Genomic DNA, 23,542 nt, shown 5'->3' with positions numbered 1-23,542 from the left:
TGGGCCGGCCCTTCAGGTAAATGTTTAACCACCAACTTCCCAGAGGAAAAAAAACCCATGATTTGCAGCTTTGCAGATTTCTATAGTTTCAATACTCCCATCGTGGCCAATTTCAAGCCACCTATGTGATGTCAACCAGCTCAGTAAATTCCTAAAAATTTAACAGATGATTCTCACAAGCCAGCACAAGCCAGCTGTAGCACACCACTGCTTCCAAGTTTCTGTTTTCATGTCGGAAAAATGGGAACCACACCACCCCCACAAGGCCATTGTCAGGGTTGAGATAACGGAAATGAAAACATCTAATACAGGGTTATTGGCAGACTTGAGGTATTTGATAAATATTCATTCAATATTTAATGAGCACCAGCTATGTAGCAGTCACTGTTCCAGGAACTGAAGATTCAGAGAACAAAACCAGGGGTCTGCTCACCTGGAGCTGACATTCCAGAATGAGAGAGATAACAAAAACAACCAAAAAAAGACAGATGGATGGACAGATTGATAGGTAGATAAATAGGTAGGTGGGTAGGTAGATGATAGATAGCCAATTTGATAGTGATAAACACTAGGAAGAAAAAAATAAGGATAAGGTGAGAGAGAGGAGTGTTCGTAGAAGTTTAGACATGATAGCCAAGAAAGACCTCATTGATGAGGAGACTTCTGCTGAGAACACCGAGTAGAACAAAGGCATGAAGCATGGACTATCTGGGGAACAGTGTCCCAGGCACAGGAGAGCTCATGCCACGCCCTGAGGCAGGTGTAGGCGGGGCATGCTGCAGTGCCCGCGGGAGGCCGGTGGGGTGGGAGCACCTGGGTTAGGAGACACGGATGGAGAATGGGGTGGGAAGGGAACAAGGTTGCTAAGTGGTCAGAGCAGAGGTGAGGGGGGAAGTGTGAAACCCTGGCCATGTCTTATGAGTCACAGAGGTCAAGAGCCAGTGACAGAGGCTGGACTTCTGCCCTCTGCCTTCTCTGCAGGGAGGAGGAACCACTGGCTCTGCTGGTGCAACCTCATTCCTTCATGTTTTCACCATTCAAATGTTTGATCAAATGACAGATGTTGACCCAATGGCTTCAGTGTGCCCACACTACTCTTGGCTCTAGAGACAGAAACTGTGAACAAACTTGAGATCCTTCTTCCCATGGTACCTACCTGGCCATGGAAGGAGACAGAATATGTCCAAACATAAAATAAATACATTGGTTGGGCTATGAAGACAATCAAATGAGGTGGGCTGATAGAGGCCTTCTCTAGATATAAAAATCCTCCCAGTGGCTGGCCAGTTAGCTCAGCTGGCTAGAATGTGGTGCCAATAACACCAATGTCCAGGATTCGATCCCTACTGGGCCAGCATCCTGCTGTCGCCTTATGTAGCACTGCCCAATCCTAGCACAGTACTAACTGGTGCTGTAAGTAGCATTGCTCTAAATGAATGACCAACAGCCCCCAAGGGAGGGCAGCAACAGCCCCAAGAAATCAAAAGAGAGTCCCCCTCTTTTGGGGTTGTCCTGTGGCATAGACTTTTTCAAACCAGGAGGTTGAGAAAATACCAACTGTATATCACTAAAACTTACTCTAAGACATGGGAGGTTTTGTTTGCTTGGTTTGTTTCTAATGTTTTTAAATATGGTTCTTAGAACACCTGCAGAAAATCATCTTGGGTCTTCACTAAATAAAATGCAAATTTGGGGGCCCCACCCCAGACCCACCGAATCAGAATAACTGGAGGAGGGGCCCAGGAAACTACATGCTCTACAAGAGCCTAAGCAATGCTGATGCTGCATTACTGATGTTTGAGATCCACTGCTATAAAACAAAAGTAAAGTGCAAAAAGCTTCTTTTCATTTCAACTGTAAATTTCTCCACAAAGAGTTCTTTAAAAAACCCTTATGTAAATCTCCTTTGCAAAACCTCTGCAGCCTCAATCACAAGCAGACTGTTTAAAGATATGCACTGGGAGACAGAGCCCTCGTGATGTGAGTATCCCATCAACTGATCCATTCATTCAAAAAGTTCCACAGGCAGAGATACCGGATGGCTTCAGCAGACAAGCGTCCCTGTCTGGGGAGCTGAAGGAGAGACTTTATGGAATATCTCCTACCTGTGAAGAGGGCATGGTAGTGGAGGCCCCTCTCCTTGTCCTGATGGGAGCAGACATCAAATAAGTAGGCTTTGATGGGCCCATCAATGAAGTCGGCAGCAAAATCAAAGAGAACCACACCTATCATGGTGACGCTTATGTCCCAAACCAGCTTCTTCTTTGGGTTAACAATCAAAGCTGAAAGAGAAATAAACATTGGTCTCCTAAATCCTGCTTTAGGATGATCTGCATTTTTTATTTTCATCAAAACTTCCTATCGTTAAAACATCTCCCTTTGCCTTCATTTTCCTTTATTTTTGAAATAAAAATAGATTCATTATTTTTTTCAGGATTTGAGAAGTATGCAAATTTGAACAGTATAGATTTGTCTAGAAAAGACAAATCTATAGAGACAGGAAGTGGTTGCCTGGGGCTGGTGCATAGGAGGAAATGGGGCGTGACTACTAACCCATGGGTACTGGGTTTCTTTTTGGAGTGATGATAATGTTCTGAAATTAGAGAGTGGTGATGGTTGCACAACCTTGTGAATATACTAAAAAGCACCGAATCGTACACTCTTCAGTGGTAAATTTTCTGGTATGTGAAATATATATTTTTAAATAAAAAATTATGCATGTCTGTTGTTAACGATACCAACGAGATAGAAAAGCTGAGGGAAAACCTTCAAATCCCAGCCCTCAGCAGTCGTCCTTTTTATACACTTCTACACATGCAACCGCACATAGGTGTAGGTGTACCACTGTACCTGAATGTAGTCCTTCTCAAACTCTAGCATGTTTTTAGCCATCACTTGGACACCTTGTTAAAATACAGGTCGCTGGTCCTATTTCCCAAGATTCTGATTCAATAGGTCTGAGGTGGGCCTGAGACTTTGCATCTCTAACCACCCTGCAGATGCCGCAGGTCAGAGGGCCACACCTGTGAACGAGATCACGGAGTGCGAGCTCATCTATACCCACCGCTCTTCATCTTTTAGTTTCAGTAAATGAAGAACGACCTCATGTTGTCTAACAGCTGATTAAGATTCATTCTGTGGATATACTGCAATTCATTCACCAAATCCTTATTGAAGACACATTGTTATTTCCCCTGCTTTCAATTTATTCTTTAACTTAAGAATAGTGTTATATATATGCACATGTTTAAAAAAAATTACAGTATAAAAATAAGTGAAAAACAAACCTATCCTCCACTTCCCACCTCTAATCCTTTAGTGTTCCTCCCTAGAAGCAGCTATTTTATCAGCTTTTTGTTCATTCTTCCAGAAACGGCCTACATTTATGCATTTATGCCTTCTTTTAAATATATACAAATGATGACTGATTATCCTGCCTCACAATCATCCATTCTGCCAGCCTGAGAGTTAATGGCCTAAAAAGTGTGCTATTTTGAAGTTTTACAATCCTTTTTTCAATGCAATTTTTGTGTACTACCATCAATGGCTGATTAATTGGTGGCTGATTAATGTCTAGAAAAAGTGCTTATCAATAGGTTTGTTTTTGTCCAGAATTAGCAATGCAAAAATGTCCCCTGGAGCTGACAGGCTGATGCACTGTACCCATGAAAAGGCTCTACAGAAAACAATGAACTCTTATTTGGACACACAAATGATTTATTGTAAATATTTATGGAGCCATTTGGCAGCTGGTTAATTTGACAAATATTATATAGGGCACAAATGGTCTCAAAAAGAAATTCAATTGATAAACATGTAAAAATATTTAATTTGATGAAACAGGTAAAAGTTTAGTCTTATTTTAAAATCCTCACAATAATAAAAGACAATGCATGCTGATGTTTCTAAAAATAAAGGCTCCCCAACCACAGAATTTGGGTCATTCAAGGTAACCTAAGAAAGAGAGCATCAGTTCTAACCAATTTCTACGAAGTGTCAAAGAATTCAAGTTCTCCTCCTATCGAGTTGCACATTAGGACACTTACTGTTGCCTGCCCATTTTGTGCAGTTCCCTTACCTGATATAACAGCATCCCCATTGAGGTAGAGAGCCATGCCCAAAAGCATCAGGAGGCACAGGGTGAGGATGTAGGGTCTCCGGCGTCCCCACCTGGACCGGCAGTGGTCGCTGGTTGATCCAGCCACAGGTTGCAGCAGGAACCCCAAGATGGGGCTCAGGAGCCACACCATGCTGTACAGGCTCTGGGGCAGGCCCACGCTGAGCAGGACTGGGGTCACATAAGCTGCCTCCACCGCATAGCAGAACTCTCGGCCAAACATGGCCATGCTATGCATGATGAGTCTGCCCGTGGATCTTTTAGGAGGCTCCACAAAGCTGAAGGGGACATCCTCAGCTAGGGATTTATAGGTGTGGGTGCCCTCCTGCCCACAGTCGCCATCCATGGCCACTGGGTGAGGAGCCGTCCTGCCAGCTCACCACCTCCTGTGTGCTCCTCAGGCTTGTGCTCCAAACTGTATTTGACATGGAGCCTGGCTGAGCAACCAACAGAGATGGGCAGGCTGGGGGAGGGGCCCAAATTCTTTCATGCCTCTAAGATCACAAGTTATGATGAGAGGAAGGCGGGGTGGAGTGGGAAGCGTGACGGAGATTAGCTGCTGGGAGCCCACTTGCTCCTTAGAACGTTTGAATGTTTTTCTAAAGGGATCCTCTTTTGCACTGTTTCTCTCTCTCTCTCTCTCTCTCTCTCTCTCTCTCTCTCTCTCTCTCTCTCTCCCCCTCTCCCTCTCCCTCTCTCTCTCTCTCTCACTATTACACATGCTCACACACACACACGGCTTTGAGATAACAAAGTCAGGGGTTAAATCAAAAATATAAGTGTGTCAATATGTTTTTATAAACTACTTTTTATAGATATACTGTCTTTTCCTGACTACACGTTTTCTACACACACAGCTCAGGAGTTAGATAAGAGACTTAAAATGATGGGAGGTCACTCCCTTCCTCAAATTATTAGCTGTCTCATAGCACCCTGATATTTTCCCACATTGCACTTATACATTTCATAATTAGATAGTTCTATGTTTATTCTATATCTTATGTTATTTAGTCTTTGATTCCCTTAAGAGCAGAGGTCTATTTTGCTCAACATCTAGCATGACATCTGGCACCTAGCAGGTCCTCAACAAATATTTGCTAAAGGAATTATTGAATGAACAAAGTATATACACTACATTTTGTAGTGCCAGTCAACTGCCTGTTTGCTCAGATCTAGTCCCTCGGGTGCTCTTTATCTTAGGGGATTACATTTCCCAGGTTCCCTTGCTCTCTGGCTTCTAGGTAGATTTGGCCAGTGGGGGGCACTGGTAGGAAGACTGGGGGCAGGAGGGTAGAAGTCAGGGTGTTTTCCCCTGCTCCCTTTCTCCTTCCCGAAGTGTGTCTGGCAGTGGCTGCATCTCCACCATGGGCCCAGCTTCCAACAAGCAACCTTGGTTTCTGGGTCCCGGTGATATTTCCTTTCCCTCATCCCTGCAGCCATATGAGTGGTCCTGGCTGTTTTTGCTCATATCTGTGTTTCCTCACTATCTCCTGGGTTTCTCTGCTCTTTTATTACCTGTGTATTCCCTATATTAAATTTCCTCTGTTTTAAAGACTTCGAGTGGGTCATATTTTCCTTGCTGGACCCTGAGTTAAAATGAAAAGTCGTAGTTGGAAGGGAAACATGATCTTATAGAAAGGGCCCTAAGAATGGTTTAAGAGCAATACTTGAAGTCAGAATATTAAAGTTTAAATTCTGGGCCGGCCTGGTGGCGCACTGCTACAGTGCGCCGCTTGGGAAGCGCGGCAGCGCTCCCACCAAGGGTTCGGATCCCACATACAGACCGGTTCCCGCTCACTGGTTGAGCGAGGTGTGGGCGCAGCACCGAGGGTTGCGATCCCGTTGCCGGTCCTGGTCCGGTAAGGGCGCGACACTGAGGGTTGCGATCCGTTGCCGGACACAAAAAAAAAAAAAAAAAAAGACAAAAAAAATAATAAAGTTTAAATTCTGATTTTGCCTCTTCCTAGCTGTATGAGGGTACTTCAAAAAGTTAATGGAAAAACAGAATAAAAGATAATATGAATCTTTCTATGAATTTTTTGAAGTATCCTCATATTTCTCTGGGCAAATCACTTAAACTGGTATCTCTCAAACTGTGGCCAAGGCACCTAGGGCATTACATTGAACTCACAGGGGTACCTTGGGATGTTTAAAAATTTGAACATAGTAAACACAGTGAAACTTGACCTCTGTCAGATACCGCATGAACTGTGTGAGGTAGTTCACGCTTTCAACATAAGATTGCACTACAATCCTTGCACTGATCTCATATTTTGTGAAGATGACCTTTCCAGAGTCATTATGATAAAAAGCAAGTACTGTATGAAAATCAGCATGGAACAGAAAAATGAGGGTAGATGTGTCCAATGTGATTCCAAGGCATGAAAAGCCACTCGGTGTCCAACAGGTGCATATGTCCCATTAGTAAGTAATTATGATTAACAATGAAACAATAAAATTATCGTGCTTTCTTTCAATTGACATGTATTTTTCAAACAGCTAATAAGTCCTTAGGACATAAGTACTTAAGTTTGGGGGACCTAATTATTTACAAATTAAGGTGTTAGGTATTTCTTTCGGCACCATGAAAAAATTACTGAGATGCTAAGTGAGACGTGAACTAAGAAGGTTTAGGACCGTCTGAGTCTCTGTTTTCTCATTTGTAAAATGGAGAAACCTGCCCTACCTTCCCCCTTGTGATTGCTGAAGAGCAATTGAGATGCTGTATGTAATGGACCTTACTGGCTGCCTACTAAATGTCCATTCTCTACTCCTCCATCCTGGTGCAACCAGGATTAGATTCTGGAATCCACCCCTCCCTCACATGCCCATGTGCTTCAGGAAGCTGAGTCCAGGGTAGCTTCAGAAGCAGGCTGGCCTTATCTAAGGATGATCCTACCTTCTCTGCCAAAGATTGGTGTAGCAATGGCTTGCGACTTAACTAAGCCCAAGGAGACAAGATAAGGTTTGCTGTGGGCTCCTGAAATCTTCTCTTCTGGATGTTGCTGTGTTTGGATACAAGATCCATAATTTGCGACCAGCATGAGGATGAAGCCAGCGCGTGGAGGATGGAAAGTTGCGGGTCCAGAGAATTGCTGAGAACCAGGGCCCAAGTAAGTGGATTCAGGCAACCCTAAAAGTCACCATTCCTCTGGACTCTAGGTTGTGAGCCAAAATATTTCATTATTGTTTTGGATATTGTTACTTGCTGTTGAAGGCATCCTGATTCAATATAGGTGAAAGTATTTTGCAAATTATAAATTGCAGTGTAATTGTTACTGTAGCCTGGAATGTGCTTAGAGGGAGGGCATGAATACAGAGACAAGAGGTCTGAATGCAGTCAGTCACCTGTCTCATGTCACTTGTTTTATTACCCTACAGTCTGTGGCATTTCATCACAGCCTACATTGTAGGATCAAAAGAGTGTGTATATACCACATTTTCTTTCTCCAGTCATCTGTCAATGGACATTTGGGTTGGGTCCATCTCTTGGCTATTGTAAACAGAGCTGCCATAAACACGAGAGTGCATAAGTGGAAGCTAAAAAACAAACAAATAAATAAAAAAGAAAAAAGATACAACAATCACAATAGTATATTGAACTTTCAAAAAGAGAGAACAGAACTGTGGTTACTAGAGGTGGGAAAGGGAGATGTGGAAGGGGGTTAGTGAGAATGGTTAATGGACACAAGGAATGATTATGTTTTGTAATGATGAACATGCTAATATCTGATTCAAGCATCACATATTGTACACAGGTATAGATATTCAACTCTGTACTCCACAAATATGTATAATTATGTTTCAATAAAAAGGATATAAATAAATGTATATTGTTAATACCTCCTTCGCTAGAATTTGCCATCTTCAATTGCCTGATTCTCTTCCAACCTTCTTTAAAGCTTTCTATTTTCTTCTTACCTGCCGCCTTGCTTATTTCTAAATTTACAGTTTACCAAAAGATTATTGGAAAAAGAGGACACATAGCATTTTCTGCACAGGGTCTTAGACTTTTCAGAACAAGGAAAGTAAAGGTCACTAACAAAGGCTGCTAACTTTGCTTATATACGTTCATTCTTTAAAAGCTTACAACCTACAAAAAACAATTTTTCATTCAAACATCTTGGGTAAAGTCGATTATTAGTCAATTAATTCATCTGTTTATTCAGATTTTTTTTTTTTTTTTTTTAGCAACTATTATAACAGTAACCAAGGTAAAAAAGACTGGTTCATATCCACTAGGACAGTGCTACTCAAAGTACAGTCTTTGAACCATAAACATTACAATCACCTGGAATCCTACCCTAGATCCACTGTATTAGAATCTCTGGGGGTAGGGCCCAGAAAATTGTCTTAACAGTATCTCTAGATGATTCTAGGAGCTATGGACTAGTGAAGTTTTGCAATCCATAGTAAAATCAACTACAGTCCTTGGAGATATGTACAAAGTGCAGAAATGTAAAAGAGCCCTAAGAATAGGAGCTAACAGTTACTGAGCACCTAGAATGTTCCAGGCACTTCACAGGCAGTCTTAGACATCACAATGATGGAGTGAGATTTGAACCCAAGGCCTTTCTGACTCCACAGTTCATAATCACTGTACAAAGTTCCCTGGGGTTGAGGAGTAGAGGAAGTTTCACAAAGAAAGCTGTGTTTAAACCAAGTCTGAGCTGGATAGATCAATAAGCTGGAGCAAAATGGGTATTGTTAGTCCTGGAAAATGATGCAGTATATGAAAAGGAATGGAAGCAAAAGAGACCATAGCATATTTAGAAATTTCAGGGACGGGGCTGGCCCGTGGCTCACTCGGGAGAGTGCGGTGCTGATAACACCAAGGCCCCGGGTTCGCATCCCATATAGGGATGGCCGGTTAGCTCACTGGGTGAGCGTGGTGCTGACAACACCAAGTCAAGGGTTAAGATCCCCTTACCGGTCATCTTTTTTAAAAAAAAAAAAGAAAGAAAGAAATTTCAGGGAGTCCACTATAAAATGCTGGGGAACAGGAGGGTAGAGATGGGACTGGACAGCTAGGCATAAGTCTTATTTTTGATATGCTACATAAATGAGCTTATATTTCACTCTGCAGGAAAAAAAAAATGCTGCTGAAGAATTTTGCAGGACTGAAAAGACTAATTTAGTGACAGCAAATTACCAGTAGAGTAACATGGTGGGGAAGAAAAACAAAGGCAGTGATACTAGAGGTAAAAAAGACAGGTAGAGTAATTGAGCAGTAGTCCAGGGAAGAGATAAGAGGGGCTGGAATAGACACAGCGATGGGGGCTGGTCAGAGGGGAAGGATTCCAGAGGTATTAAGGCAGAACTGACAGCACTTCACTATTAATTTGTCTAATAAATAAAGTTTCCACTACAGGCCCAGCACTATTCTAGGAGCGAGGGATTTAGCAATGAAGAAAATGTACAAAATCCCTCGCAAAGCTTCCATTCTAGTGTGTGTTGGTGGAAAGGGGTCTGGGTTAATAAGCAATAATGTCAGTTGTAATACGTTGTGTGAAGAAAAATGAAACAGGATGAAGAGACAGCAAGTGATGAAGTGGCTGCTATTGTAGACAGGGTCAGGAGAGGACTCTCCATAGGATGACATTTGGACTGAGGCCTTGTCGGGTCTGCCGCCAGCCGACCCGAACAGCCCTAGCCTCGTTCTTTTTGGTGGGCGAGCGAATGGCCCGGATTCCTCTTTCTCTCCAGTCCCCTTTGGAAGGAGACGGGGGAAGAGACCCGTGAAGAGAGGTGAGCACAACCGCTGGCCCCAACCAGCCTGGTTAAAGGACACTCAGATGCGGCGGAGGTTCTGTCGAGCAGTTCCATTTACTATCACACAAGCACTTGCTTTTTTTTTTTTTTTTTTTTTTTTTTTTTTGAGAGTGGGCACACTGCGCTCAGCCAGTGAGCGCTGTGAGCGCACCGGCCATCCCTATATAGGATCCGAACCTGCGGAGGGAGCGCTGTTGCGCTCCCAGCACTGCACTCTCCTGAGTGCACCACGGGCTCAGCCCCAAGCACTTGCTTTTAAAGGCAAATGGGGAAGGGAGGATTTTTACATAATCCTATCAGCTTAAAGGTCAAGAGCATGCAACCTGTCTCAATGCCTAGCTATTGCAATAACGCAGTGTTCATGAGTGTGGAAGGACATATTTGGCCAATAAGGGCTAAGGCAAGGTTCCCGCAGACACTCCCACCCTACTTCCTCCCGGCGTGATCTTAGGCTGCCACATTAATATGCCCTTGTGGGCCCATAATGGCGCCGCTTGTAATGTCACTTAAAGTGGCGTTAGTTTTTAAGGCCCTACAATTCCCCCTTTTTGTTTTAATAAGGCAGCTGGAGGTGGCTAACCTTCCCAGCCTTGCCTCCATTCCCTCTGGTGGCTGTGCCTGTCTTAGGTTGTTTCCCTCTGGAAATCTTACCCGTCATTGACTATCCAGCCAAGCGGGGGTGGGGCGGAGCCTTAGAGATTGGCATTGATTTTTTAAAGGGCCATATTGACCCAAGGGCTGTCAGGGCTTTCATTATCCTCTACCACCTGGGTGAGCATTACGAGAGAAGTAGTGTTGCGCCTTATTAAGGCCCCAAGATGATTAAGACAAGGAAAATGGCTAGGGGGCCCGCCAGGGAGGACAGCAGGGTGGTGAGCCATGGGGAACTTGAAAGCCAGCTTTGGAACCAATTACTATTGGCTTCACGTTCTTTTTTTGCGCTTTTCTAGCCCTTCTCTAAGCTTAGCTAGGAAATCCTTGACCATTCCAAAGTGGTCAGCATAGAAGCAGCACTCTTCTTAGAGGGCAGCGCATAATCCTCCTTGCTGTAAGAACAACAGGTCTAGTCTATGTCGATTCTGTAAAACAACTTCAAAAAGTGATGTTAGTGATTTTTTTAAATGTGATACAGACACCTCCAAGCGGCCAAAATCTATGTCCACTGCTTCCCTAAGGGAAGCTACCTGTTGATGTGCCACAGCTATTCTGGCGGTCCTGGTACCTGCTCCAATAACTCCCAAGAGGGAGCTGATGGCCACCGCAGCTGCCCCTGTGGCCCGCTTGTTTCGGGTCCACTTGTTTTGGGTTTTGGGGGAGGTGAGATTTGCCATAGTGCTGCAAAAGGGTTTGTTGGCACCTACGCAGGAATCTTTGCCAAGGACCCATGGGAAGGTGAGTCCGGGGTTGGTGGCATTGGGCAATGCTACTGCTTGATTTATCTCTGCCTGCACATGGCACTCTTCTTTAAAGAAGGCGCAGAACTTGATAAACAAGTTTGGGGGGAGGACAGCCTTACAGAGCATTTTCCAATCTTGGTTGTGAAAAGTTGGTGCGCTAAGCCCAGGAGGATGGTTTCTACCCATGGGGAATTGGGCCCATCCTCTGCAACAGCCTTTTTCAGCTCTTTAAGGTCATGAGCTTCCCAAGGGTACCAAGCGACCGGCCTATTTCCACCAGGGGCTTTGTCAAATTTGGACCTACAGTCCTTTTTCCAATGTAATCCTTTTTTACATCGGGAGCTAGGTGTGATAGGGGTTTTTTTGCCTTTAGCCTTGGGACATTGGCTTTTAAAATGACCTTGTCTTCCACAACCAAAACATTGTCCCTTGAAGGGTGGGGAAGTATTGTTTCCTGGGGGGATCAGGGCAGTAAACGCCTTGAAGGCTTCAGTTAAGTTTTGTGTCTGAGCCTGCAAGGCTGAGGATAAAGTCCTGGCCTCGGCAACAGCCTTTTTTAGTTCTTTTACAACGTTGACCAGATAGGCCTGAGGGGCCGCTTCCCCGCCATGGGCTGCGGGCAGCTGGGGATTCCCAGTGAGCCATGACAGGAAAAGCCTTCAGCTGTGCCGGGGATGTTTTTAAAGGTGGACTAGCCTCCTCCACTTCTTCAGGTGCTGCTTTCTCTCCTTCGGCTAAACTTTGGTGGGGTGAGTATGACGGGAGAGGAGGGTACAGGGTAGGGGCATAGGTATCACTCAGGCTCAGGGCCTTGCATTGGCAGCTTTGTTTCCTTTTTTCTTTCCTCATCAAACTGCGCCCAATCCCTTTCTGCCCCTTCCTGATGCTCGGGACAGAAGCAAAGCTTTAGGGCAGAGATGGTTGGGTAGAACCCTAAGGGGTGGGGGTCTAGCCCATGACTAATCTCATTCTTTCTGGCCAGAATCTGAACCCGATCCCAAGTCTCATATGAGAACAAGTTGGATGAAGGTGCCCAAGGGGCCACCTGCACCACATGACGCCAGGCATTGGTGGCCGTGGAGTCAGATATTTATAGGCCTCTGCTTTTTAACATGTACTTTAGAGCCTTGCAAGCAGTCTCATCATTCTTTCCACACACGCCTCCCATGTTGCCCTGTGTGGAAGGGACAAAGGGAGCAACAGGGCAGAGAAGTGCAGGGACTTCCCCCTGTTATGGTACTCACCCTGACACGCAGGTGGATTACTTCATGGTGACTACCGCGGTTGAGGGGGCCACTCCGCTCGTTGATCACCCTTCGTCGACCATCTTTCAGGACCGAGCAGCCGGGGGCCTCACCCGCTCGACTTTCACCCACGAGTTTTAAAAAATGCCTCACATGGGGCACCACTCTGTCGGATCCACCACCGGCTGACCCGAACAGCCCTAGCCTCGTTCCTTTTGGTGGGCGAGCGAATGGCCCAGATTCCTCTTTCCCTCCGGCCCCCTTTGGAAGGAGATGGGGGAAGAGAGCCGTGAAGAGAGGTGAGCACACCGCCGGCCCCAACCAGCCCAGTTAAAGGACACTCAGATGCGGCAGGGGTTCTGTCGAGCAGTTCCGTTTATTAGCACACAAGCACTTGCTTTTAAAGGCAAATGGGGAAGTGAGGTTTTTTACATAATCCTATCAGCTTAAAGGTCAAGAGCATACAACCTGTCTCAATGCCTAGCTATTGCAATCATGCAGTGTTCACGAGCACGGAAGCACGTATTTGGCCAATAAGGGCTAAGGCAAGGTTTCTGCAGACACTCCCACCCTACTTCCTCCCGGCGTGGTCTTAGGCTGCCACATTAATATGCCCTTGTGGGCCCATAATGGCGCCGCTTGTAATGTCACTTAAGGTGGCGTTAGTTTTTAAGGCCCGACAAGGCCTAAATGAAGAAAGGGGTAAGCCAAGGGACTACTGGGTACAGAGGGAGACATGACAGGAGTGGAAGCAGGAGACTGATAAGAGAGGAGGAAGTGCCTAGCAGGACTTTCAAATGGATGATGGTGCAATTTACTGAGAAAAAGAGGCAAGGTTGCGTGATGCTAACAGGAAGCCATGTGGAGGAGTCGGGTACCCAGTAGAGCAGTCTAGAAGGGCAGTGGGAGTTATCGGAAGGAAACCTCAAGAATATTTGCTAATATTCCAATCCAAAGACACTGACTGAATGATTTCCTTGTCAAATTAAAAGGGTCAGACTTTTCCATCTAAGATCATTAGTTTTAGTAAACAGTAGAGCTGAAAATATTTCAATGAATCACAAATTGTGACTGAAATGGTATTTAAATGACGTTCTTGAAAGCTTTTCACAAACTTAAAAGCACATGTACATTTTAAGAGAAAAAAATTTATTTAATAAAAATGCATTATATTCATTTAAAATATACATATATAAGCATTTTAATATCAGCAAATTCATGATATCAACATTCTATCAAGTAAATTAGAAGGCAGAAAAACTGCTACAATTTAGTACAAGTACACAAAAATCCTAAATTCCTAAATCAGAAGCCCTGATGATAACCATTTTCAGAATTCAATCATTAGTGTGCAATCAGAGTCTCTGGCTGTTTCTTGATTAAAATAGTTGGACCACTGCAATACTGTTCTTCCATGTTTTCATGCATACAATTTTATGTATTATTCTATTATGTAAATGCAATATTCAAATTCACTTGAACTGTGGGCCTGAAAATTAGAGATTAGCTTTTAGTTTATTACTTTCAATGATTTTATCTGAATAAAGCTGATCAATCTCTTCCTGGTTGAACCCAAATTCCTTAAGTATCTCTTCACTGTGTTCTCCTAGTAAAGGATCCCTTTTGGAAGAAGGTATGGCTGGAGTGCCCGATAGCAGAGGTGCAGGGCGGGGACTCACGCCCTGCTCCTCATCAGTAATAAACGAGCCCCGTTCTTTGTTATGAGCGTGATGGACAACCTCTTCAAAAGTCAGCACTGGGGTCACACATGCATCTGTGCCATCAAAGATCTGACACCACTCTGCCTTTGTCTTCTTTGCAAATACATCTGCAAATTTCTTCTTCATTTCTGGCCAGTCAGTCATGCTCATTTGATGGGGAAGTTCATCAGACTTTAGTCCAAGACCTGAGAGGAAAATGCAATTTTTTAAATTATTATGCTTTACAATCAATGAAAATGAATTTTGAGCCTACCATACTGTCCCAAATAAGATATTTTACAAGGGTTTTTCAAATGAGTCAAGAGAAGAATTCAAAGTCTATTTGAAGCTGGAACCAAAGGCTGGAGAGGGGAGAGGTAGGAAGGGTAGTAGGACTCAAAGTAGACTTGTCAATGCCAAGATTTTATTATTTACATTGCATCAAAAATGGTCTATTTTTAATGGCCTAGTTTCCAGAAATCGATTTCTTCCCTCCAAGAAGGTTTAAAAATTTTTTTCTCAGGATGTTATCATCTGTCATATCGAATTAAAACAACCCCACACTTTATATAATGTACCTAAAGCCTATAAAACAAAATTTAAACAATTTTATACACATGACTATCTCAGTTTTCAAAGAAGAAGCCCAAAGAGAAGTGATTAAATTCAGGATTGCAGTTTTATAAAATACTATTCATTTCTCTTTATTTTGGCAAAATAAAAGAGCTCAAAAAGGGCTTTGAACTAGGAACAAAGGCCTTATAAGGGAGCCAAAGACTCATCAAGCCATCCTACAGCAACCATGACAGAGAGTTAGCCAGCCAGTCCACAGTGGGGCATGCACACTTTTCTCTCAGGCATGGAAGGGCCTGACAGGCCCATCAACACCACAGTGCAGAGAACATGAAGCATCCACCTGGGGACTTCACAGGAAGGATGGCTTCTTTAGCTCATGACCTGATCTGTGCTTCTTTTATTGATTACATGAACCTACTCCTGCAGATATTCCTGAACTCCAGTGCTGATTAAATTACACCCAAAGGGCCACTTTACAGGGGTATGATGTAAATGTCACTTTTCTTCCCTCACATGAGGATTTTTAAATATGGATGGCTAAGTGTCAAATGACAATAAAAGACCCTTTTCCTTATGAATAATATTTTAAGTTGAAAAGTACAATAACAAATGAAAAATTCACTAAAGGGTAATAATCTCAACAGCAGATATGAAATGGCAGGAGAAAGAATCAATGAACTTAAAGACAGGTCAACTGACATTATGTAGTCTAAGGAAGTAAAAAGAATAAGAAAAATAAACAGAGCCTCAGGGACTTATGAGACACAATCAAGCATACCAACATATGCATTAAAGGAGTCTCAAAAGGAGAAGAGAGAAAGAACAGAAAGAATCCTTAAAGAAATAACATCTGAAAAATTACCAAATTTGATGAAAAGCACTAATTTGCATATCCAAGAAGCTAAAGGAACTCAAGTAAGATAAACTCAAAGATCCACACCTAGAACTAATAAACAAGCTTAATAAGGTTGTAGGATATATGATTAATATACAAAAACCAACTGCATTTCTATACACTAGCAATGAATGTCTCCACTGACAGTAACATCAAAAAGAATAATATTCTTCAAAATAGATTTAACCAGAGAAGTGCAGGACTTGTACACTGAAAACTACAAAGCATCACTGAAAGAAATTAAAGAAGACCTAAGTAAATGGAGAGCAATCTATGGTCATAATCAAAAGGCCTAATATTGTTAAAATGGCAATACTCCCCAGATTAATGTACAAATTCAATATAATCCCTATCAAAATCACTGCTCCCCTTTTTGCAGAAATTGGCAAGCTGATCTTAAAATTAATATGGATGCAAGAGACCCTGAAAAGCCAAGACAATCCTGAAAAAGAACAAAGTTGAAGGGCTCATATTTCCCAATTTCAAACTTACTCCGAAGCTACAGTGACCAAGAAGTGTAACACTGACATATGGACAGACATATAGAACAATGGAGTCTTTGAAAGTCCAAAAATAAATTATGGTCAATTGATTTTTTGACAAAAATGCCAAGAACATTCAGTGAGGAAGGAATAGTCTTTTCGACAAAGGGTGCTAAGAAAAGTGGACAGCCCTATGCAAAAGAATAAAGTTGAACCCCTAACCTCATCCCATATACAAAAATTAACTCCAAATGATCAAAGACCTAAATGTGAGAACTGAAACTATAAAACTTTTAGAAGAAAATATTGAGATGAGACTGTAGAGCAGGGAGTTCTCTAAATTAATTTATGTGTACTAAAGGATAAGTAATAAAAATGTGCTAATAAAGCTCACATATATATCATTAGAACTTAACAGTAGCTTTAGAAATTGTTCAGAACTCAGTCCAACAAAATTTTTTCAAGGAATATATTTTATCATTGTCATTTAGAAGTGCCTGTGAATGGTGATAATAAAAAGCTGACTAAAGTTTAGTCTACTATATTATTATATTTAAATTCTCTATATAACTATACAAGGTTTTTGTAAGGTTCAAACTCCACCGTACTGTGTCTCTGTTGCTTTCTGGGACTCTGCACCCAAGCATGCTGCTCCCACCATTTGGCCTTTCATATAGCATTGTTCAGTCCAGAATTTTAAATTAAGTCTCTGTTCTTAGTTTTAATTTCTGGACAAAAAGGTATCCTACATAATCTAGATAAACCATTCTGTTCTATAATTTTTCCAACTATATTTGAGTTAGTGCTTTCTGATTCTTGCAAAAACAATCATTCCAGCTATATGTAAATAACTTTGAGTAGTATATTGCATCTGAAAAGCTACCAAATGTAACAATGAAACTGCAAAGTAGAAATATAAATGCACTATGATCAGCTTCTCATATCACTTTGGAGTATATTCTAAAACTTCTTAGATACTACATTATCTGTAGAGTGAACTTGAAATTCAAACCTTTCTCAGGGACAAAATAACTCCAGTCCAATCATTTAATTAGGGAAGAAGAGATCTCAAACTTTCCTGCTAACATGTGGCAACATGCAAAAAAGCAAGAATCTGCAAGAAAGGTAAACTGCAAGGCATCAAGTGATAGTAACCTATTCCAACAGAATATCATTTGCCAAAGTTTCTCTATGCTCTGGTGACACCTGACATTGAAGTACAAGAGACATCTATCAAGGATCAGAAGCCAGTAGATCATTTTTTACAGGGAAGAATAGGATCTGGGCACACAAAAGCAAAATAAATATCCAACACTAAAAGGGAAGAAATGTAATAAAAGTACTGAACATCACATAAAAGGGATTACTATTTTTTAAACCCTCAGCTATTTTATAGACCAGTAAAATTACCTGTCAATTTAAAAGATGAGGAAAATGGCCCACAATATATTGATGGCTACAATTAGGCTAATTAAAAAGTGCATACATAATAAAAAAGCATCATGAATTTCAAAAGGTCCCAAAATAGAGGCTAAATAATATCCACAGGAGAAGAGCTGTGGGGGAGGCACGTGAAGGTTATCCACCTTTGATCAGCAGCTCGTAGAACTGGGGTTCTATGGCTCCCACAGCCATGAACTCCCCATCCGCCGTCCTGTAAGTAGTGTAGAAAGGTGCTCCGCCGTCTAATAGGTTCTGTCCTCGAGGTTGTTCCCATAGACCCAATTTTTGAGTTTTCCACAGAAAAGAACTTAGATATGCTGTTCCTTCCACCTTTGAAGAAGCAGAATGCAATACAAATGCAGATAATTAAGTATAAAAGCAAGATTAATTTATATTTAGGTTTTTTTTAAAATATCTGTGTAAAAATGCTTATCTCAGAGTATAGAAGATTATAACAACTTCTTTGGTATTTCCAGAAAGTGAGTGAGAGTGGGTTTATGATAAAATAACAATTGGCTGCACTATTCAGTTCAGGAAATACAGTAAGACTTAGAAGAAACTACTTCTGTTCTTCTTTTCAAGTAATACTGGTGAAATGTTCCTGGTGATAATTTTTGAAGCTAGATGAGGGTACATGGAAGTTCATTATACTATTCTCTCTACCTTTATATATTTTTAAAACTGCTAGGATAAAAAGTTAAAAATAAAGAAAAAGGTTTTTAAAATCCATCTCTGATCTCAATACTTATGAACACATACACACAGATATAGCAAATATATCATATTTTAAAGGTTAATCTCATTATAGTTAAATTTCACTTATTCTAGCTTGACTACAATCCCAAGAAAACTATATTTGAGTTTTAATATATCATATCTTTAATAATCACTAGAAAGTTGCAAAATAAACATAACAATATGGGTGGTCAGTTCATGGATTTTCTGAGTCCAGACAAACTAGTTTGGGAAAGCCACCTTCCCACTGAGTCCTCAAGTGACAGGAGTGGATTCACACGCTCAGGCTCAAACTCAAATGGGACTGAGGAGAAGGCTGTCAAATCATCTTTGCCTCAGAGGTTACCATTGAGGGCCCCACTCCAATTGCTGGTGGAATTTCTCAGTCACTGGCTGTGAAACAACCACAAAATATATCTTTGGATACAAACCAATTTACCCTTTTAACTTGAAATCTCATGCACACCTGAATTTATGGCTGTGACATCTGTCATCACCAAATAGCTGAGTTCATGTAAGTGGCTATGGTGATGCTTTTTTTTGAGACTGGGTTACAATCATACAGTGTTCCCACATTTACACACACACACACACACACACACATACACACACACACATAATGACATGCATACATACATATACATATATATGTGCACTATTTTAAATATATCCTATGTTTGTACGTTGTTATTTAAGTACGTACACATTTAGATGTATCCTATACCAAATTCTGACACACCAGAGACTCAATCATTAACATTTGTTATTAGACCTTAAAATAAAGCTTCTTCCCTCCAATTTTGCATAAATTTGACATTGCAATTGAAACACCATTAAGAACTTTTGTTCTACATGGACCTTTCCCCCTCCTAATCTGGGCTTGCTCATACAAAACCGAACTAGTTAGTGTCTACCATAATAAGCAAGTGCCTGCTTTCTGCTCAGGCCTTGCTGCTGTCAGAGCCTAAGAGTTAATGGGGCAGTAACAAGTGAGCTCAAAGCAACTTGGGTGTCATACAGTGCTACACAGACTTCTGACAGTTTTGAACATGCTTATCTGACTTTCATATTCAAGCCAAAGATCATGAGAAGTTTTTAGGTACTGTAGTGAGTAAACCTTGAAACAAAATATTTCTGTTCTGCCTCGTCATAAATGAAATGTAATCTGGAACTTTAAGCAAGATACTTAAAAACTATAGGCATTCTTAACTAAGCTTGGTGACTCAGGATTTCCTAACACTGGGCCAAAACAAAATGTAGTAATAAACTGAATACTAGAAGTGATAAGACTCTCATCCATAAGCCCTAATTTTAAGTGTCTGTGCTTATCAAAACTGCTTCATTGGTCTGACAGCATAATATGTAAACACTGACTATGTAAACATAAAATAGATTTATGCTAATACTCCGTCTAATCTCCTTTATATGCTGGATGTCCTGATGAGACTGTTGAAAGCAGATGCACTAGCAGACTTAATGGGTCCAGTCTGGACCACTCAGCACACACACACAGGCTATAATCTAGCCCTACCTTTACCCAGCATCACAGAAGGATATGGGACAAGAGACGCAGGCATGGCAGTGGCTACTCAGCACACGGCCTCTCCTGTGCATGCTGCCACCACAGACGAGAGCCCCCAGACACAGAGAAACTGCAGCCTCAGTTTCCACCCACCTTTATACTTCTCATCAGGAAGGCCAGCAGCCTGCATGCCAACTCACAGCACCCCTGGGGCAGGTGCACTCCCCTAGATTGGGGATAAATACAGCTAGACAGACCCCACATTCCATAGTTATCTTAAATCTACAGTTTCCAAGGAAACAGCACATGAAAAGACACACTTCAGGTCTTCACAGGTGGGCCTGGGTCAAGGATGCTGGCGTCAAAATAATGTGAAAACTACTGGCCAATAACAAGGTGTCTGCCTCCCCTACAACTGTTTGTGTTGCAACGATTCCCAGCAATGAAGTCACAAATATGATTTACTAATCCTTTTGGCCTTAAGTAATTAGTGAACACTCACTCTCCCCTAATATGAACATGAGCCCTAAACAAAGTTTATATTTTCATATACACTAAAACCTTACTATCTTCTAATTATTATGTAATTCTGATTAGATACATTCTGATGAAAGCAGCAATCACCTTTTGTTTACATTTGACAATAAATAATCAATTGGCTGTCTTTACCAAATTATTCAAATTATTACCAGATAAAAATTTACTTTAATTCTCCAAAGGCCCTATGTTTGTGCTTAGTTCACTCCTCTTAGGTTGGGGGCAGGAGAGGGAAGTGATTAACTGGATGGGCTGCAGGGTCAGGCTGCCTGCGTCTGCTGCTTCTGATCCTTCCCAGCCACCTGCTTTAGAAGAAGGCAGTCAACCTCTCAAGCTTTCACACCTCCAGAGCCAAATAAGAGTGAGCATATCTCCCTCAGGAAGTAGCGTGGGCCACGGAGGGAAGCTGTACATGAGGCATGGAGCTTGGTGGCTGGTGGGCAGCAGTGTAAAGCTGCCACTGCTATTTCATGCTGCGACTCTGCCATGCTGATCCAGGAGCTGGATATACAAAACAAATACTTAATAACTATGCTCCTGCTGAAATACACATCAGACAGGGACATGAAGGACAATGTGAGATGTGCCCTGATGACAGTATCACAGGTGGATGCAGTACAGGGCTAGGCATGATTCACCTGTGAGGAGAAGGAGGCAGCCAGTCAAGGCTCTGGAGATGAGGAGATTCTGGTAGGAAATGGACTTTGCAAAGGTCACTGGTGACCCAATCCAATTTACACTGCTCAGTCTTTAAACTCCTGAGGTGTCCAATAACATCTGATCCTTGGACCATTCCTTTTTTCTTGGCACTTTCTCTCTCCTGAATTTCCATGACAACACTTCCTTCTGCATCTCCACTTAGCTCTTGAAGCCATTGCTTCTCTTCTTCCTGGACACTCACTCCTTAAATGCAGATTTTCTGTTCCCACCCCTAGTGGACCACATGGTCTCACATGGCTCCCAAATGATTCCCAAATGACTCCAAAATCTGTTTCTAGTGCCTAACCTCAAGTATCCCATCTGAAAGGCACTTCAAACTTGAAATGACCAAAACTGAATTATTTTTCTTCTAAAAAAAAATAATCACAATAACAAACTTACAGAGTGCCTGCTCTATGCCAGGCACTGTTTACACACTGAAGAATGGATGAACTCATTTAATTCTGTAACAATGTTATGAGGTAGATACCATTATTATCACCATTTTACAAAGGAAACTGAGGCACAGAGATGTTAAGTAACTTACCCAAGATCACAGAGCTAGTAAATGGCAGAGCTGAGATGGAAGAGGTCAGCTAGCAATGTCTGTGCTCTGGACCACTGCTCCACACTGCCTTATCCTTCAGCAGTCTTCCCCCAGGGTGCCAGTGACACCATCCACCAGGTCATCCAAGCCAGAAATGGGGGGGAGGGAGAGCCATTCTTGATTCACCCCTCTTCCTTCCTGCTAATCCATCATCAAATCCCAGTAATTTTACATCTCCAATATCCCTTAAATCCAAACCCACCCCACTATTAACTGCTTTAGTACTTGCCCTTACGTCTCAGCAATAACCCAGTAAATGATTTCTCTGACTCCAATCTTGTCTGCTTGAAATCCATTCTCCATCCTACCTTCAAATGTTTGTGAAGAGGTAGATAGATGTGCAGTGGTGCTGGGTTGGGCTCTCTTACCAACTAGCTGTGAGGCCTTGGGCAAATGACTATGCTTCAGTTTCCTCCTCTTTATAATAACAACGTATTCCAAATGAAGTCATTGTTTTGAGGATTAGAAGAGATCACACAGGGAAAGTGCCTAGCAGAGCATGAGGCAAGCACTCAATGTATGACAGGGAACAAATAGAAGCACTGTGACATAGGGGCATCCCCTCCAAAATGCAGCAGGAAAGTCTAGACAGGAAGGTCCATTTGCCTTTAGCATCCTTAAGAATCTTCTTTTCCTGCTGAGAGACTTCTTGAACTCAGTTTCAAATAAAGATTGCTTGAAAACTATATTCTAAGCACAAGAGGTAATTTGGGGGAAATTATTGAACTACAACATAGGAATCAGATGAGTCACAAAAAATTGAGAGAATTGACTCCACAGACAGATGATCAAAATGTGACACTCTGACATATACAAAGGATATGAGACTATTTTAAAGAAAAGGATATCCTTGGTAGCTTGGATTCAAACTTTAAATTTCATTTATCTCCTGTCTTGTTCAGAAAAGGATTTGAGGCAGCCATATATCACACTTAGGAACAAGTGGGAGGCTAATCATTTCCCCCAATTAATACTTACCATGTTTGCATCAATGACCTGACCTTTGCCAGAGCGTGTGCGTTCAAAAAGAGCCATCACGATGCCCAATGCACACATGAGGCCACCGCCACCAAAGTCTGCCAGGAGATTCAGCGGGGCATATGGATTCTCACCACTTCTGCCAATTTTTGATAGAACACCTACGTCACCAAAACCAAATTTAACATCTCCTTTAAATATAATGTCTCTTTTAAATGAATACATGAACGTCTTAGAGGAATAATCAATCTCTCTAGTCGTTGACCTAAGTAAATACTAATATATAATACTTTTCAAAATATGAACCTATTCAGCATACTTATGACCAGGCTTTCCCTCAACCTAGGCTCCTTTTTTTGTTGGTTTTTTCCTCTCTGGAACTGTATTCCAACTGACATTTTCAAAATTTTATTGCTGTTTTAACTCATGAGTTTTTTTGGGGGGGGAAATGATTACTATCATTTATTTTGTGTCTTTAAAATGATATAATGTACTTTTATTCTTATTAGAGAGAGATGCAAGAAAATAATTGCACACAAGAAAAAGAAAGGGATTAACTTTAAAGCAGACATGAGGGCCGGCCCGGTGGCGCACTGGATAAGTGCACCACTTGGGAAGTGCGGCGGCGCTCCCGCCTGAGGGTTCGGATCCCACATACAGACCGGTTCCCGCTCACTGGCTGAGCGAGGCGCGGGGGCAACACCGAGGGTTGCAATCCCGTTGCCGGTCCCCGGTCCGGTACGGGGACAACACTGAGGGTTGCAATCCGTTGCCGGACACGGAAAAAGACAAAAGACAAAAAAAAAAAAAAAAAAAAAAAAAAAAAAAAAAAAAAAAA

The 23,542-nt window shown here is 42.0% G+C and overlaps 2 protein-coding genes across 4 annotated transcripts in view; both read right to left on the bottom strand.

Annotated features, from left to right (window-relative positions):
- The window catches only part of SLC45A2 (solute carrier family 45, member 2), a 32,528-nt gene extending 27,973 nt beyond the window's left edge, over positions 1-4,555 (bottom strand). For all 3 annotated transcript variants that reach the window (XM_008585117.1, XM_008585118.1, XM_008585119.1), the window contains exons 1-2: positions 4,079-4,555; positions 2,106-2,282 (exon numbers count right to left, since the gene is read on the bottom strand). In XM_008585117.1, the coding sequence (XP_008583339.1) occupies positions 2,106-2,282; positions 4,079-4,463 (562 nt within the window). In that variant the 5' untranslated portion in view covers positions 4,464-4,555. The remainder of the gene's footprint in view (positions 1-2,105; positions 2,283-4,078) is intronic.
- An 8,627-nt stretch (positions 4,556-13,182) lies between these two features.
- AMACR (alpha-methylacyl-CoA racemase) overlaps positions 13,183-23,542 on the bottom strand; it is a gene marked incomplete at its 5' end in the record, with an annotated part of 13,443 nt that continues 3,083 nt past the window's right edge. The window contains 3 exons of the mRNA XM_008585122.1: positions 13,183-14,436; positions 17,770-17,956; positions 22,705-22,865. Coding sequence (XP_008583344.1) covers positions 14,027-14,436; positions 17,770-17,956; positions 22,705-22,865 — 758 coding nt within the window. The remainder of the gene's footprint in view (positions 14,437-17,769; positions 17,957-22,704; positions 22,866-23,542) is intronic.

This window comes from Galeopterus variegatus, unplaced genomic scaffold (assembly GCF_000696425.1).
Source record: "Galeopterus variegatus unplaced genomic scaffold, G_variegatus-3.0.2 Scaffold3461, whole genome shotgun sequence".
NCBI classification, from domain to species: Eukaryota; Metazoa; Chordata; class Mammalia; order Dermoptera; family Cynocephalidae; genus Galeopterus; species Galeopterus variegatus.
The sequence above is the reverse complement of the archived record's forward strand: the minus strand, read 5'-3'. Positions and strand labels throughout refer to the sequence as shown.